Source organism: Strix aluco, chromosome 20 (genome assembly GCF_031877795.1).
Source record: "Strix aluco isolate bStrAlu1 chromosome 20, bStrAlu1.hap1, whole genome shotgun sequence".
NCBI lineage: Eukaryota > Metazoa > Chordata > Aves > Strigiformes > Strigidae > Strix > Strix aluco.
This window is the reverse complement of record NC_133950.1, coordinates 11,699,017-11,716,646: the sequence shown is the minus strand read 5'-3', so window position 1 is coordinate 11,716,646 and position 17,630 is coordinate 11,699,017. Positions and strand designations below refer to the sequence as shown.

At 54.4% G+C, this 17,630-nt stretch overlaps 1 protein-coding gene across 2 annotated transcripts in view; it reads left to right on the top strand.

Moving 5' to 3' along the window:
* The window catches only part of RALGDS (ral guanine nucleotide dissociation stimulator), a 62,619-nt gene that overhangs the window by 10,210 nt on the left and 34,779 nt on the right, over window positions 1–17,630 (top strand). The window contains exon 1 of one of the 2 annotated variants that reach the window (XM_074846385.1): window positions 5,636–6,034. The exons of the other annotated variant lie outside the window; for it this stretch is intronic. Within the exon in view, the coding sequence (XP_074702486.1) occupies window positions 5,912–6,034 (123 nt within the window). The 5' untranslated portion in view covers window positions 5,636–5,911. Of the gene's footprint in view, window positions 1–5,635; window positions 6,035–17,630 lie in introns of those variants that run through there. 2 annotated transcript variants of the gene reach the window in all.

Sequence of the window (17,630 nt, the reverse complement as noted above, 5' to 3'; positions counted from 1 at the left end):
ATGATTCTGTGATTTCCCTGCATCAGAGCTGTGCCCGGGTCTCTCTGGCAGCACAGTGTGGTGAATGTGGGGTGGGGAGATCAGGGAGATGTTATTAGGCTCAACCTAGTGGGAAACTGAGATCAGTTTTGGGGAGAACGAGGAAGGAGGGTTGTGGGGACAGTTATGAACTGCAGAGAGTTATATGGTGATGGCCCTCCTCCTCGCCTTCTCGCAGCGTGGTGGGGCCAGAGGGAGTGGGCAGCTGCTCCGTGACATCTGCCCAGGTCCTTCCTCCGCCTGGTGCAATGGCTGGTGCCCCTGTGGCCAGAGCGACGCGTTTTCCTCCTTGAGCAGCTCTGCCCACCCTGGACTCCCCAGCTGTGGGCACCTGGGGGCTGCTGCATTAGTGCCCCGGCCTGGGCTCTGTCCCCATCTCCAGGGGAAGGGCGGTTGTGGAAACTCAATAAACTGTTGCCATGACAGCCTCGAGCTCGGCTCCCTCCCGATGCTGTCCCCACCGTGACAGCTCAGTATTACCAGCTCCCCTGGGACTGATGTCAACAGGATAAAGCACTTTCAGCACGGGACGAGGCAGCTGGATTGTAAACTGCAGAGCCCTTTTATCCTGCCGATGCAGGGAAACGGTCTCAGAAGCAGAAATGAGACGTGTGGGTGCCTGATGGTCCCTTTCCTATGGGGGAGAGGTGGTCCTCGGTCTCATTTGCTTCCTCCCGCAGCCCCATGAGCTGCACCTCTGGTCTCCGTTGCTGCAGTGACCGTCTCCATGGAGACCGGTCCAGCACAGCCGCATCATGGAGGGGGGGGGCCATGGGGAAGCATCCCCATCCCCTCCCCACGGGGACATGATGGCTCCCAGGATGTGCTCTCAGCCCCCAGGGAAGCGTGAAAATTGAAATCCCTCAAGTGGCAAATGTGTGGAGGAATCCCAAGAAAACTAATTGGTTCCCCCCCCTTTAATGCTTGTTGGCTTTCACTTTGCATTGGTAATTGCTGCTCTGCACCTATTAAAAGGCCGTCTCATGCTTCGCTCGGGCTTGATTGTGAATTAATTTTGCATACGTATCTATTCTGGGGAGCACGGGAATTTATTCAGCTCAGGATGCTGAATGCCAGACGGGCTTTCCAGAGGTGTGAGGTGCAGCATGGGCTGTGGCCACTATCGGGAGTAACTTTGAGGGAACAAGGTCAGTTTCTTCAAATAAATGCCTAAAAACAAGGGTGCAGCTGCAAATCAATGGGAATTGTTCTCATAACTCATTTGGGACAAGACAGGTGGATTTCAAATGGGGTACACAGAAGCACCCATGAGCTTAGATACCAGGCTGCCTTTGCTTTTCACTGAGAATTAGGTGTCCTGCCTGCTCGTGGTCTCCTGGAAGTCCCACTAGGTATCCACCTTCATGTCTGTGCCTCTATCTGCCTCTCTAAATCTACCCGTTGGCTTTTTGTAAATGCCAGATTTCTTCAGAGGGATGCTATCATGTTGGGATTTCTGTGGTTTTGAAAGCAGATTTCCTCTTTCTATTACTGATAAGTAACAAAGGGGAAGAGCTGTTGGGATTTTCCATTTGCCTTTCACTCGTCATGCTGCTTTGTTTCCTCTTTGCCTTTCTATCAGCCTCACACAGTGAAAATAAACCAGTTGGTTTTGTGTCTTTTCTCTCAAGTACAGCATTCTCGTGCAGGATGCAGTGATGTTTGGGCTTGCAGACAATACATGGAGTTGCAATTTCCTTTGAAAAACAAACTTGCCATTGTTATTTCTGTGGCATTTCTTGGATTTTGTGGAAGTCTTTGATGCTCGAGTGCATCAAGCATTGGAGTCAGCCTTCCTTAGGTGGGCCTGTGTCCTTGTGAATCACTTGGTGTAAGGAACGACCAACATGGTGAGAGAGGTTGGTCACCAGCTCTTGGAGCATTCGGAATGTTTACACTGCTGCAGCTATCCTGGGTACTAAGACCCTCCTATGCTTGACTTTGTCACTGAAGCCTGCATCCGTTTATGCAGAGATTCAGTCGTGGTCCCTCACAGTGTGCCTAGAACGATGTGCTTGCAGGGTAGCCAAGGCTGTTCAGACCGTAAGGAATGGATGCACTTCCTAGTGCAGGAATCGGTCTCTCCCTGAGGCTGTAGAGCAGGATGCATCTGGAATAGGGATCGCAGTTTATTTGCCCTGCAGTTGCTCTGTTCCTGCCAAGGCTGTTACTGGAAAACAGTGTTTTCCCACTAGTGGTTGCTAAGCAGTGAGGTCTCATGATGGGCTTTATCTGCTCAGCTGGATCTGCAGGAAACGATAAAGCTCCAGTGCAAAATGAAATAGGGAAGCATCAGCTGCTGTGCTGGGGCTTCCCCTTCTGTCAGAAGTGGCCGCTGGGGTAAGATGATACGGGGGGGAGATTTCTCCTCCACCTCTTGCAGGGTTTTCCCTCTCCTTGGGCTGGCACACGCTGCCATTGGGCTCTGGCAGTGAGTTAGTCCTGTGCTTGTGGGGATGGCTTTTCTGTTATTGTGGTACATTTAAGGTGCTCGGCTGCTGTTGCCGGAGGATCTGGGATCGTAGCATGGTTTCCACTCGTGCCAGCCAGACTGGAGGAGGAGTAGGATGAGGCTGTCGTTCAAAAATCTGCGTAGGATCGTCCTGTCTGGACCGGTGTGATGCCAGGGGAATCTTTGCCTTGTACTTCTGCTGAAAATCTCCCAATGGGAAATTATTCAAAACCACTTTGCAGGTTTCTGTTGAAGGACCGTTACGTTCCCCAGTGACTTACGCAGGTGTCTGGGGAGACTGGTGGGTGGACATGCACAAGCTGGCCCCTGGTGAGAAGGGGAAGGTTTCACACTGTCTCTGGGACTGTGCCCACAACATCTGGCTGGTTGTTTTTGGCCAAAGCCCTCCATGCACAGCAGCTCTCATGTCCCGTCAGTCCACTGCGTCCTGTTGCTGTTGGTTTGAGATGGTTCTCCAAAGCGGTTGTTCTCTAGTCCAACCTCTTCTGCTGCTGCTCTGCCTGGCATCTCTCCTGAGACTCCGCACTTGTAGTTTTACTTTCCTTTACTGTCTGCCTGTGAAGTTTGTGACTTTTTTAGAAGGGTTAGCCCTTTGGCATCTTCACAGCTGCCTGGTGAGAGGTCGCTGGGCTCCGGGGACCAGCAGAGCAGGCTGAGCCCATGCCAGAAGTGTGTGCTGTGGGGTAGCAACCTCTGTTGTCTGTCCCTTCCTGTTACTGTGAGGTCCAGGGAGACCTGCAGACCGAGGCACCAGCAGATGGTGGGACTCGTACACCTCCACACCACCTTTGCAGAGACTCCTGTTCCCATGGGAAAGATTAGCTGCTGAACAGGATGACAAGTGGGTTCCTGGGGATGATAGCCCTTGGAGATTCTGGCACTTGAGTGTGAAATTTGTGTCCTGTTCAGGGTGTTGGTGCAGTCATGTAGGCCCGTTGGAAGGTGCACTCCCAGCTGGCCAAGCCCAGCTCGTTTCTGGAAAGTTGTATTGGAAAGCCGTGCTCTGCCAACCTGTTGTTGCAGGGAGGTGAGTAACCTGAACTGGGGCTGAAGCACAGGTTTGAATCACCTTTCCTGGAGCCAGAGCTGTGGGTACGGCCTGTGCTGGGGGCACATTTTGTTCATGGTGACGGTAGTGCGAAAGGTGGGACTGTCCTCCATGGGAGCACACGTATTGAGTCACCAAGACATCATGTACGTAGAGGGGCAGTGACTGGCCGTGCCAGGGTGTTTCCTGGGCTGTGGCACTACCTCTCTGCCATGAAAAGAGCTAGGCAGTCACCAGAATGCTGTAAGATAGAAGCTGGGAGATGGCCGTGGACATACTGCTTTGTCCATGTGCCGTAGCTGTGATCTCCCCTCCTCCTCCCCTGTGAAGTCATTCCTGGGGCTGCTCCAGTGCTGCCCTCTGTGTCCTTGCTGCTGCTCACCTCAGCCATATGGTGGTTGAAGAATCTGTCTTAATTTCCCGTTAAAACTCATTTTATGGTGGGTTCATCCCTATCTGGTCTTGTTCCAGGCTTGTCCATTAACTCCCATTCCTGCAGCATGTAAGCAGTGGTTTTCTCACCCTTGTGTTTCTCCCAGGAGCGATGGGCTGGACTTCGCTGCAGTCCCACGTTTGCCCCAGCGTGTTGGGAAGGTGCCCAGCTCCGACTGCGAGCACCACGAAGGTTCCATTGTGTGTGAGACCCATCTAACCCCAGCGTCTTGGCTGGCTCTGGCTCCTGTGTGAATGACTCAGCCCAGCTGGGGAGGCCAGGAGGGAGCGGGGCTGGCGCTGGCTGGGCGCTGAGCAGGGCTCTCCAAGCCCAGCTTACCTAACGCCGCAGGAATGCCCGGCTCAGCAGGGCTCCTTGGCTCTGCTCTGAAACCCAGGCGTGTGCAAGCTGGGCCTGTACCCTCGGGCAGCGTCTGGGTTTGGGAAAACTGGGACAGGGCTGCACCATCCCAGACCTTTGCCCTGCACGTGGCAAGGGGCAGCCCCAAAGTGGGACCCACTGCTGCCTGCAGTCATGGGAAACCACCCAAAAACGCCTGCCTGCAGCAGGGTCTGGTCACCCTATTTATGTCGTCCCTGCTGGGCCCAGCAAGAAGGGCAGCTCTAAGGACATAATCTCCTGTTTGTCTGAGGGCGATGGGGACTTTTCACTGACTCGGCCCCGGCATTTCGCACGCCCCTCTGTTGGGTGCTTAGCTGGCCCCAGTGACTCCCCTCGCTGGGTGCTGCTCAGTGAACCCACCAAACTGCTGCTCTCCTCTGCTGCTGCCCTCCCTGGGGACAGGCACCCTGGGTGGTTCCCTGGGGTGTTAAGCCTTGTCTCTGAAGCTGATGAGGGTGACAAGATGCCTCACAGGCTTGGCCCCAGGGTTACTCTTGTTTGTGAGATACATTTCCGTAGGTGATACACAAGTTGCTCCATGTTGACTCTCTCATCCTACTGCTACTGTTGGTGTGAATTCTGTAGGAAGATGCTCTTTGTAGGAAAAACACCCTATTTTGTGCCATACTCCCATTAGCAAAACACTGTTTTGGAGTCACAGGCTCTCTCTGGTGGAAAACGCAGCTGGTGCCATGCTCACCTGGGCAAAACTTTCCACACAGAATTGACCTGCAAACAAAACAATCACCAGTATTCACTGTCTTTTAGTGCCACGCTGCATTTTCAGTGCCATGAGGTTCCCAAGCACTCTCCGTATGTGAATTATTTAAGCCTCATTGTGGTCCTTGGAGTACAGGAGGGCATTGAGCTGAAACTGCCTCTGACAATGGAAAGCAGGGATGGAAGAAGAGAAGGAAAGAAAAAGGGGAGGCTCCAGCCCAGATCATTCAAGCTCTCTGTCTCACACCCTCTCATCCTTCCAGCTCTTCTTGTTTGCTTGCCACAACAGCCAGAGGGAAATGCTGTAGCTGCTGCAGACACAGTTTGATCATAATCAGAAATCAACAGCAGGCAGGACCTGTTGTGTCTCTGAGACAATGCGCGGGGTTTGCGAGTGCCATGCATGTAGATGAGGCTGAAAACCTCACGCCAGTGCAAAGCAGCAGCCGGAGCCAGCACCGAGATTGCCCTGGAAGAAAGGAGAGGCTGGGGGAAGGCAGCGTGCCGTGGCGTGCTCGCAAAGGGCTGTTTCACCGTCCTCAGGAACATCGCTGGCTACACACTCGCGCACACACACAGGCGCACTTGCTCACACACGCGCACACACAGCCTCTTGGTGCGGCTCCTCGCAGCTCTTTGATTTGCAAGGAAGGAAATAAGACCTCTTAGAGCAGCAGAAGCAGCAGCTGTTGGCAAGATGTGCTGACAGAATTAAGCAGGGAGAGATCTCCAATCTGTTTTGCTGCCTGGGCTGGACCTGCTCCTGGAAGAGGAGCGGCAGAGGAGAGAGAGAAGAATGAGCAGCCCCTCCATCCCCGGAAAGATGGAGGCAAAACCTTTGTTCAACGTGCAGAAGGCTCTGGTGCAGCCTGTGCAGATGTGCATGTTGGATATCCCCCTGAGCGTGCAGGATGATGATGTAAGTAGAAGGCAAGTGAGCCGCCAGCCCGTTTTCAGCTCCAGGGATGGGGTGGGTGTGCAAGGGGCAGAGAGGTGCTGTGACCCCACCCCGACGCTATCCGGGAGTGGTGAACTTCTGGCAAAGTTAAAGATGCCAAGAGCTGGCACCGCCTCAAGCTGTGACTGTCTCCTCTCTGAAGTGGTGTATTTTGAGACAGACCATGTCTTGCACTTGCCAAATCCAGGACACCAAAATGCAAGGAGTAGTTTGGGAGGGAGGGGAAGCCTTCCTATATGGAGAAAGACTTGTGCTGTAGCTCAATGCAAAAAAAGAGTGTTTGCTGTGTGTGCCCTGGCTCTGCCGCCCTGGGGTGGCTGATGGGTGTGAAAACCTGGGAGGCAGCAGTTGGCTGCAGAGCTCCACGCTGCCTCCACACACCTTGGTGGCTGCCCTGCCTGTCTGTGTGGGCATCGATCCTGCCCTCTCGCTCTGCTGCCGTGCTGCAGCTGCAACCAAGTGCAGGGTTTGCTCCACGATGCAAAAATTGCTGTTGGTTGCAGCACTGAGGTGGAGGTTTCCTGATGTGCTCGGGTCAGGACATTTCCTGGTGAGGGCTCCTCTTGTCACCTTAACTCTTGGCCCTCACAGAAATACCCCATCCAAGAGGGGACCCTGTGATGAAGCTACCAGAGAAGCTGAAATAGGGGCACTCCCTGCCAGAGCTGGTGGGTGGTGAGCGGTTGGTGTTCTGCCTGTGTAAGGGGTTTGGGTGTGATCCAGGTGTTGTTAAAATTTGATGCAAAACTTCCTTTGATTTTGGAGCAGGAAAAACCCATGTTCTTGCTGTGTGTGTTCAGTGTTTGTACAGTCACTGCAGGAGCCTTAAATCTGGATTTTCTTGATGGCAAGCGATTGATATGTCACGGTTAGTGTTACCTTCTCTTCTACGTTATCTGTGTGTTTAAAGAGGTGAAATGACAGTACAGGAATGAGCTTGCTTCCTTGGGAGGAGGGAGGACTTGCCTGCAGGGCGGTGTGCTGGATCTTGGCAGGGGTGGGCAGCCCCAGTTTAGCAGCCTGCAAGTGTCTCTGCAGGGACAGGGGACTTGCAGGGAGCCTCCTAAATTTAGAATCACCCCAGGGCTTTGCCTGGATCTACTGTGTTGCTGCACTGATGAGGATACCTGTGACGGCCACTGCAGAGCTGGTGGGGTGTGCCAGTGGTGGGAAACGCGCCCCGAAAGCGCAGGTGCCTCCTGCAGCATGGGTGGGAGGGAGGGAGGGCAGCGGGGCGTTGGGAGGTGGCCGGAGCATGGGATGAAGCGGGTGAACCAGAGGCGGGATGCTTTATTCTCATTTAGCTTGATTTTTTTTTTTTTTTTTTTTTTAAGCAGCAGATTTCTCAAGGCTTACACTACTCGATATCCATTCCTGCTCAGTCGTGCAATCTGGTGCTGGATTTCCCTGCGGCCCCGTGGTGCAGCGCAGGGGGATCCTCAGGGTTTGCCCGACACAGGTGGAGGCTTCCCTCCCCGCAGAGGGGGAAGCCTGAGCTGGGGACCTGTGCTCACCTGGGCAGCGCCTGGCACCGGCCGCGGGGCATGTCCTCGCCTGGGTTGCTTAGAAATGACATCCGCTTGCTAATCTTATTCCTGGCTTTATTGCAGAAAAGACAGATAATTTTTAAGGGGGTTGTGCGCTGTGTTAGAGGGTGGTGGGGGTTTTTTTCGGTTGGTTGGGTTTTTAACAATTCCTACTAATGCTTTGGCGGCTGCTGGGTCACAGCCAGCCCCAGGAGCTGTGCTGCGGTGAGGCACCGGTCAGTAATCTGGCACACTGGGGCATCCCCAGCCCTCAGGTCATCGCTGGGGCGTTTGCTCCATTGTGCAGGACAGAAAGGGTTAGTTCTTTCCTGTGGGAACTTGAACTGCCACGAGGTCAGGCTGGGAATGAGGTCAGGCTGGGAACGTGGTCTCCAGCATCCCCATTTCCCTTAAATTGAGGCTCTGCATGTGCACCATGTGTGCTTCCCGGCCACAGTGACCTATCCCAGCCCAGGGCTCTGCTGGTGCTTTCATCCCCTGCCTTCTCCTGCACTGGGCAGGGCAGGATGAGACCCCCAAGGGCGAGCATTGGCTGGCAGCACCTGTGAGCGAGAGGCGGATCAGGGACTGCCCTGCTTCTCCACACTGATGTACCCCTGCTTTGAGGCTAAGGATGCTTGCTCCATTTTCCATTCCTGAAAAGGGGGGGCATAGCAGCTCCCGCACCCTCCTGGAGCTGGCACCTCCCTCTGCTGCAAAGCACGGGCAGGTGGGGAAATGCCAGCAGGGAAGTCCTGAGCGGCATTTCTGTCTGTGAAGCAATGGGGAAACTCCTCTTTCACAGCTGGAAGATTCCCCCCAGCCAGGCAGGGTTTGGTGTCTCACACCCATCTGTGAGCAGGTACCGGCTCATCTCCCTCCCATCGCTTCTGCGTGGGCATGGTGGAGGAGCCATGTTGGCATATTCCCCTCTATTTCAGAACTGTCAGGCTCATGAATTGCCTTTCTTCTTGGAGATGGCACAGGCAGGTTGGGAAAAGTTTAGGAGCTGTGTTACACAGCGACTTTTGGATGCTCGCACCCAAAGGAAGGTCGATTGAGAGATGAGGGTTCAGGAATTGGTTCAACCCGGGAACGTGTTAACAAGCGGTCGAACCCTGCCTGCGCCGCAGCAGGCTGGCCCTGGCCCAGCGCTGCCTTCCTGACCCGTTGCAAATGTGAGAGCGTGCGAGCAGGTCTGCGGGAAGCAGGGATGGGAGAGGGTAAAACAAGTCAACTTCATGGCAAGGGAGTTGGAGTTTTTCCCAGCACCGCAGGTCTTGGCTGCATCACCCACCTGCCCTGAGCCCTGCTGCCCTGGGCGCTCTGGGGTGATGGGTGTGTTGCCACAGTTGAGCTGGCACTTTGCAACCCTCCTCGCTCTTTGCAAAAGGAGCATCACGCCCCGTCAGCGAGCTCCCCTCTTCCCGAAACACCCTGCAGCCCCTGCGGTGAGCCCTCCCTGCCCTCCTCTCTACCGCTGCCAGAGGCGCGGTGCCATGTGCTGCCACGTGCTCGTGTTCCAGCCGCGCTCCCAGACTGCTCAGAGAAACCTTCCTCTAATCAGGACCCTGGCTTGGTTTTGTGGGTGAGGAGGCAGACGAGTATTTTCCATCTCCCTGACTGGCAGTTGCCATGCACACTTCTGCGGCAGCAAAGGGACAGAGTGGCAGGAGGAGATTCCGAGGAGCCAGGATGCAACTGTGAGGAATGGGGGTGTTGCAGGGGGAGGAGGAGGGCGCAGTGGCACCGGAGACCAGGGCAGGAGGCACAAGGCAGAGCCAAAAGCCACAGGAGCAGAGCTGTGCGCTGCTGTGCCCCTGGCTCCTGTTGGCACCTGCTTTGATGTGGCCCCGGGAGCATCTGGTCACCGTTGTGTGTGCTCTTGATGTGCCCAAGTTGCTGTCAGGTCTCTACCCTCCCTGTAGGACAAATCCTGCCATCTCTCTGGCCTGGAGCTCCCGCGCGTACACGGCATGGTGGGGAAATAACCTCAGCGGAGCTCTTCTGCAGGATTCTCTCCATCAGTCTCCATCACCAGTTGGACCATAGCTGCAGGAAGGCCTGGCTTGAAAAATGAGCTTTGCTTGTGCTGCAAATCCATTTGCTGAACACACAACTGACCCCCTTCAGGTTGGGTTCCCAGGGGAGCAGGCTTTGGCCTTGAAAAGGAGCAAGGCAGCCAGGCAAAGCCCAGATCAGGACACCCCACAATGACGTGAGCCCCCAGCTCAAGCCTGTTCCACCAGGATGACAGCTCTGTTGGGTCGACATCTCATACTCCTGTCTTTTCAGGAAAACCGCTCTGCCCCAGCATGGACTGGGGCTCCTTTGGGGAGTGTTTCACCAGCCGGAAAATAAGGAAATATTTGTAGACGGTTGGAGGTGATGGAGACACATGGGCTGCTCGTGCCTGCGTTCAGTGGGTGGTCAGCTGGAAGGGGGACATCCCCCCCCCCCAGGCTACCCCCAAGGTGGTGGTGTGTGTCGGGCAGAGGAGGCTCTTGTTTCTATCTCCCTTGCTAGCTTTTGATGGGGCTGTCAATCCCTCCCTTTCATAATTCAGCCACAGCAGTTACAAAATTTCCCAGGGTGCCTCTCTTGCTATTATGAGTAGGGATTTCTAAAGCTTTGCTAATAAAAGAGCAACAGTTTCTATATCGGGGAAGTGGGGAAATCAATGAACGGCCTGTTGCAAGTGATATAACGGCTTTTTGTGGCATCTCCGGGCAGTTCCCTAATACGATGGAGCTTTATGGCCCACAGTTCTGTCAGCTTAATTGGCAATATCCGCTCCCTGGGAGTGGGAGCCCGCAGGGCTGGGAGGGACCAGTGAGCCCACGTCCCAGGTGGTGGGTGCTGCTGCCGGTCTCACACAGTCCCGCTGCATCCCTCCTGCCCCGTGAGTTGCTCTGCTTGTAGCTGGGCATCCCAGGCTAATGCCACACAGCTGACCCAGCCCTGTGTCACGGGGAAAGTCACAGGGAAATGCCCCCTTGTTGCAACGTCCAGTAAATGGCAGGTCAGAGGGGAGTGCGGCGCAGCCTTTGGTCTCTTCCAGCACAGCTGTGTCTGAGCTGGACACTTAATGCAGTGCTACAGAGGAAAAGAGAAGTGATCAGGTGAAAGTCTTGGTGTCCTGCTTAGGTACTTGCATCCTCTAGGGCCTGTCCTGGTGATCTCCCCATCTTCACCTCCTTCCTTTCTCCTCTGTGATGTCCTAATAAGTGCAGTAGGTTTGACTTCAAAGTGGTTAGCAAATATTTTCCACTCCAGTGGGCTAATTAGTTAAATTACATTTCACATGCTAATTTATTCCTCTAATATTATTTTTTTTCCCAGCATAGTGGAATACGGGAGAAGATAAAAGCTTGGTTTGACCTCAGAGCCAGGCCCAGAGGAGCTGGAGATGGGAACAAACGATTAGTTCCCAGGTTTGCTGTAGCACAGGCTTATCCCCTGCCGCATTCGAGATCTTGTTCAGTTGAGCTTTAAGTGTTTTAGCTGACTGCAACCTGGGTATCTTGGGTGAAATGCTGTCCTCTGGCACACAGAAGAAAAACTTTCAGATCAGCAGTACCGAGCTACTGATTTCCAGCTTTGTTGTTCCTGTCTCTGCAGCACCATCATCACCTTGGAGTGCTGCTTAAATGGCAATTAATTAAAACTCGTGGGAGTGGGTGGGAATGGTGTTACTTCCCCTGCACCAAGGGGTGAAGGGATCTGCTTAATCAACAGGCATCGGAGCCGGCCTCGGGATGCAGTCCGGCACTCGAGGGGCATGTCCCGCAGCGGGGATGGCAGCCGTCCTGTTTATAGCACCGTAAAGGGGCTGGAAATGCACCTTCCTTGCCTTGGGAGGCTGAATCCCCAGGCTGGGAGGTAGATGCTGGCTCAGTGGGGCTCAGCTCCCTCCTGGGGGCTACACGTGGGGCACCTTTGGGCGATGTTGTGAGTTGTTGAGCAGGGTGGGTTGCAGGGCTTGAAATCCCCTCGTCCCGCTGGTGAACGCTTGCTGGCAACTGAGCCCTGCTGGGGCCGAGACACTCCGAGACATCTCCTGCAGCCCCAGCAGCCTCCCCGCGCTCCCTCGGCGCGGCTCTGCCAGCCTGCGCCCGGCGGGGACGGAAAGGCTTTCACCCAGAGCCGAGCGGGGCCGGGGAGCTGGTGCTTGCGTTGATCACAGGTTGAAGCCATGCGCCAAGCGTTGGGGTGAAGCGATAGCTGCCAACGGCCCCGCAATGAATCAAACTCTGTTGTGTTTATATCAAAGGCTGTTTCTTTTCCACTGCCTGCGTATGGTAGATGTTATCAAGAGGGAGGAGCTGAAAATGAGCGCTAGGACTGTTTCCTGACCACAATTACAGTCAAAAACAACAAATCCCTCCATCCCTGCTCTTGGCCAAACTCTCCTTTTCCCTCAGGCAAATTTTCTCAGTTTCTTTGGAGAAAACTAGAAACTATGGAAAAAGTCTCCCAGGTTGAATTCTCATCTGTAAGGGCAGAAATTTAGGAGTATGCTGTAAAGTCTTGGGATTTCTGGGAAGTGCCCTGGCCAGGCTGAGGGCTGAGCCCATCCAACACCCTGTGTGGATGTTCAGGGCAGCTTCCAGCCTGTCCGTGCTCCTGCAGTAGTGCTGTGGGGGCTGCCGCAGCCACCCAGTGCGTGTGACCCCTCTGCCACATCCGTACCTCTGTGCTGGTTTTATCAGTCCTGGGGGAGGGATCTAACTGCTGTCCCACGAGCTGGCTAAACCCCCACGAGCTGCTGATGTGAATGTGTGAGGTGATGAGCGCTCTTGGATGCACTTCAGCTGGCAGATGGCAGAGGCAGGGTCTTTGCGAGTGTCCTGGGAGCTTTTTGGGGTGGCAGCAGCCCCTGTTTGTGCCCTTGGTGAGGCTTCAGAGAGGGAGTGGTTGGTGCGATAGCTGAGCATCTACACTGCCTTAAAGAGATGGGGAAAAGGATCCCTGATCGCTACTACGCTTGGTTCACTGGTCCTAAAGCATCCAGAGTCCTCACCTCCACGTGGGCCTCTTCATGGACTGAATAAACAAATGAAATACAGCCACAGGAGTGCCGGGCCAGTAATATCAGGGTTACTTTAAATAAGCAGTTAGCAGGACTGCGTTGATGCAGTTGGGCAGACGAGGGTTGCCAAAGTGACATGAAAACACAGACCTCTGGAGCCTTGACCAGTGTCTGACGCGGCTCCCTGGGGTAGAGCCTGCCCGAGGGTTTGTCATTACAGCCCGAGCACGATCGCCTCTGGGACATCCTATTTGCAGATTTTGAGATGTGTGGTACTCACCAAGCGTCTGTGCTTGGCCTGTGTGTAGCCGGCAGGGCAGGCTTGGTCACACCAGTGACATCTCTGGGGCTGCCTTGCATGTGCCTGGGTGCTGGGTGCTCGCCAGTGCTCCCCCGCTGCAGGGATGGGAATTGCCCGACCGACTCTCACTGCTGCCCCAATGGAGTTATTGATGCAATTAAAGCAGTGCTAATTCTCCTTGTGTTGCAAGTGCAGAAGGAGCTGGTGTTTCCAGTAATTGTTCAATTGATCTGCTTTCAATATATTTTTATAAGTGGCCTGGCTGGGTCTGTGCTCGCTACCACTAGCTGCGGACCAGAACCTGCAAAGAAAATCAGGTAAAATACCGTGTGCCAATCCTCTACTGGTATAAATCAAGGCAAACCCACCGATTTTGGTGGCATTACAACCTATCTCCAGCTAAGGACATGAATTGATGTTCAAGGTGACATCCTAGAGCGTTTCTGTGTTGCTTTGCTCTTCCTTCCCATTGTTTAGCACCAGCTTCTCTGTCTGAAACCTGAGGGCGATGTAACAGCTTGCTCCTCTTGCAGCTTTTACTCTCTAGACATGTATTTCTGAGAAGTACAGGCTCTGCCTCTTGCACTTTCCCTTTCTCAAGTGAAACGGGATGTCTTCTCTGTGCTTTCAGCTTTCTCACTCTTCTGCTCTCATTTCTCGTCCTGATGATACTATGGGGACCCTCAAACTCAGCAGAGCATTGTTCGTGGCTCCGGACACTGCCGAGGCAGATGCATGGTCGGGTCCCGGTGCCCACGTGCTGCTGGCGGTAGCTGGCTCCATCCCTGCACCCCGGGGCCGGGCACCCCGATGAACGGCAGATCGGCAGCGGGCCGCGGAGCAGCTGCCTCCTGATGGTTTCATTCAATAAGGGCCAGTCAATACAATTTGCTGTCATCTGTCACTTTGCATCGGGGCTCGGAGCAGCGCCTGCAGAGGCAGCTGTTGCAGGAGCGTGCCGCGAGGGCTGCCAGTGCTGCTCGGTGCCCGTGTGTGCTCAAATAAGGCAAATCCGCTTTACTGAGTGGTTTGGCACATCACAGGCAATCAAAGGCGGGTTGCTTGGTGCCTACTTGGCATCTTTTCAAGAGCACAGGGGCACTGGCTATCCTGCCCTCCCTAAGCAGAGATCACGGGTTGGTAGGTGCGGGTGTCTCCTGCCTGCCAGGGCGGCCCCAGCTCTGCAGGTCTTCCCAGGCCGCATCCTGCAGCGGGGCTGGCCCAGGGACAAGGCTGTCGTAGATCTATCCGCTTGATTTGGAGTACGCCAGCTGCAAACACAGGGGAAACGGAGGTTTCACCCCATTCACAGCCACAAATGCAACAGCAGAGCATGGATGATGGATCCCTGGGCATCTCCCATCCAGGGACTCCATCAGAGCTGGCCCTATTTATTTGCCCCACGCTTTGGCAGCAAGCAGTGAGCCCCAGGGCCATGCTTGAGGCAGCCAAGGGTGTCAATGCTGAAGCAGAGGTGTGCCTGCGTGCGCTTGACGCGCAATTAAACGCCTTGAGCTGGACCCTGCCTGCCTTCAGATGTGGCTGCCACCGCAGACGCGGGTGGCACCGCTTCTTGCTGACACAAGCTCCGCTCCTGCGGTCCCCGGTGTTGCTGGAAGGTCCTCACGTTGGCACACAGCCACGGCACAGCTGCTCCTCAGCCAGCACCGCCGTGCCTCGGGACTCTCAGCACCTCTCCAAAGCCAGCACGTGGCTTTGGTGGATCCCCTGACCCTCACTGTGCACTGGTTTCCCCAGGCATAAGACAGCAATTTTGTTGAAGTATTGCCGAGCACAGATAGGCACTGCTGCTGTATCCAGATAGGGTTCAATTTAGTCATGTGAACTTCAGATAATGTTAAGGAACTACCCCGCCAGGAGCCCTGTCCTGAAACACCTTGATTTGCCCACTGTGCTGGCTATCGAGTGCCATTTTGACAAAAGTAGTGTCTTTGGTTTCAGTGTGATGTGCTTTTGAGGTGGTAAAACGCTACAGCCCAAGTAACAGAGGTCAGCAGGATGCGGCTCCACATTGCTCTGTTGTGAACCTGGAGTGCTTTAATTTAATTGTTTTAGGATCGGCATTGCTGAAAGGATTGGCTCCATCTCACCCCAAGGAGGTGGCTCTCACCTCCTGCCCGGTGGAGGAACCGTTTGCTGTCATATGACAATGCTGTAACATACAGGCCAGGCAGGATGGTGGTTGAGTTTGGGCAGAACTTGTGATATTTGGTATTTTTAACTCCGGGCTCCCGGAGTCATGTGTGTGGTATCACACATGGGTGTGTGTCGGGAGCCCTTTGCTGGCGCAGCAGCGTGCACCCTGGTGTTGTGGTCTGCAGCTGAGGCTTTCAGGCATTGCCTCCATGCAAATGGTCGTGACAGCGTCTCAGGTGCTCGTCTTCCTCTGTGCCTCTGTTCTGAGAAATTTCCTCTGTCTTAAACTGAAGTGTTGACTTCATGAACCCCAAGGACTATTTACATTCAAAGGCTGATTTGTTGATTTTCTTGTGTCATCCATGTGCAGACTCCTCTGCCCCGTGTCCTCGCTCCTCTCCCGGCTTCTCTGGGCTCGTGCTGGGGCTGCAGCAGCACTCGATGACTGGACGCTTCAGGTCTTTGCTCCCTCTGGCAGCCTGGGAGTGGGGAGTCCCCGATCCCGTCCTGCTGACAGCTGCCATCTGCCTTTTTTTTAGTTTGGGGCTGGGTGTCAGGAGCCAGCCGATAGGATCAGGCCCTTGACTTGGAGATACTGAGGTGCTGTTTGGGATGAGCTGTGTGACAGTCTGGTGGTGCCTGGCTGTGATGTTGGCGACAGGGAAACAAATGCAGAGCAACACCCCCGGTAGTGCTGGTGACCCGAGCTGAGGGGGCTTGCTCCTCTGCCTGCCGGGAAATAGCACCCAAAAACCACATCTTAAAAATAATGCCTTTCTGCTCATCCTTTTCTTCTCCCTTTAGGCTCCTGTGTGCATTGCTCTGAAAATCTGGGGTTTTTCTTTCGTCATAGTACCCTCCCCAGCACTTCTACTTCCCATGCTGTAAACTAAGTACAAGTTAGAAACTGCAACCAAGTGAGGAAGGAGGGGAAACGTGGTTCGTAGTGCCAAACCCAGGGCTGACCGACCAGAGCAGCTGGGAGGCACGTCTGGGGGCTCTGGGGAGATGTGCCGAGGACAGAGGGAGGCAGGATGGAGGTGGCTGCTGCAGCCATGCGAGGTCCGGCAGCGTCGCGGTCGTGGGTCGGGGAGCCCCTGACCGGGGGGGTCCTGCCTGGGCAGCCCTGAGCTGGCTGGAGCCAGGAAATGGAGACTAATCCCTTCCCGCCCTGCTGTGTGTGGAGCAAGAGGGAATCAAAAGCAGCTGAAAATCCCGGATTTCCCTTTCTATTTGGTGGAGGGATGGGGGAAACACAGGGGAGGAGGTGGACAAGCTACGGGGGCACAGCCCCACCTTTTCCCACTGCGCGGGGCTCGATGCCTCTGCACCCACAGCCCTCGTCCCTGGGGGGAACTGCCCACCCCCTCTGCCCACCCATCCCCAGTTATTTTGGGGTCAGCACAAGGCAGGGCCCTGTCTCCAAGTGTCGGAGACCTGGCTGCTGCCGCCAGTCTAGCCGGTCACAGCATGTCACTGGGCTCCATCTGAGACCTACAACAGACCTCGATTTCCAGGGCCCCTCGACTGCTCAACGTACCCACTGCCCCCACCCTCCTGCTGCGAAAAGAGCTTTGCAAAAGGTGGTGAATCTCCACCGGGGCTGGGGATGAGGAAGAGGGGAAAGGGAAGCTCTCCAGGGGTTTGACTTTTGCAAAAAGGTGACTCGGTGTGTGCCTCAGCTGGCGTTGAACCCGCGTGCTGCCGGGTTATGCGCCCACGTGTAATGGAAACACTGACACTGCTCCTTACCAGCGTGGCACAAATAACAAAGGGTAATACGATGTTCGCTGTTGAGAGTTAAAAAAATTGACCTGCGGTGATGCTGGCTGCTCAGGAATGGATTAATCAGCCCATGCGCTCTGTGCTGTGAGAGTCAAAGATGGGAGAAGCTGATCAGGGGCAGGATGCTGCCTCGCTGCTGCAGAAAGTCTCGCTGAAGCTGGATGAGACCCTTAGGGAGCAGCTTGTTTCACTCACCGTCTGGTCCCTGACCCTCCTGCAAAAGCTCAGGTCATGTTTTCTAGCAGTTTTCCCTGCAATTAGGGTGGCAGAAAATTCTTAAAATCTAATTTCCTACCAAAATAAGACTAATGCTGTCACAGTGAATGACTGCCTGTGTCCTCTTTCCCCAAATGACTTCTGAACCTGCTGGCCTGCTTCATGCAAATTTGGCTGAGGGCTCACAGATAATTAAGTCTGTGCAAATATGATGAAGCGAGATGGTTGAGAGGAGGAAAAGAACCTTGTAAATGCCCCCAAACATCTGTAGCATGAGTTCATGTATTATTAGACACCAGAAAACCCACGTGGGAGATGCTTCTTACAAACACTTTAACCACAAAAACATTTTCATTCTCAGTTCATACATTTTTAGGCACCAAAGACCGTCTCAAGACACAAAACCATAGGAAACAACACAAGTAGTTTCAGTGCTCCTGGGATGACTTTTTTATTTTAATAAAAACTGAAATTCTTCGGCACTCAATGTGATTCCTGCAGCCAGGACTTGAAGGAAAAACAGCATAAATCATGGACCCG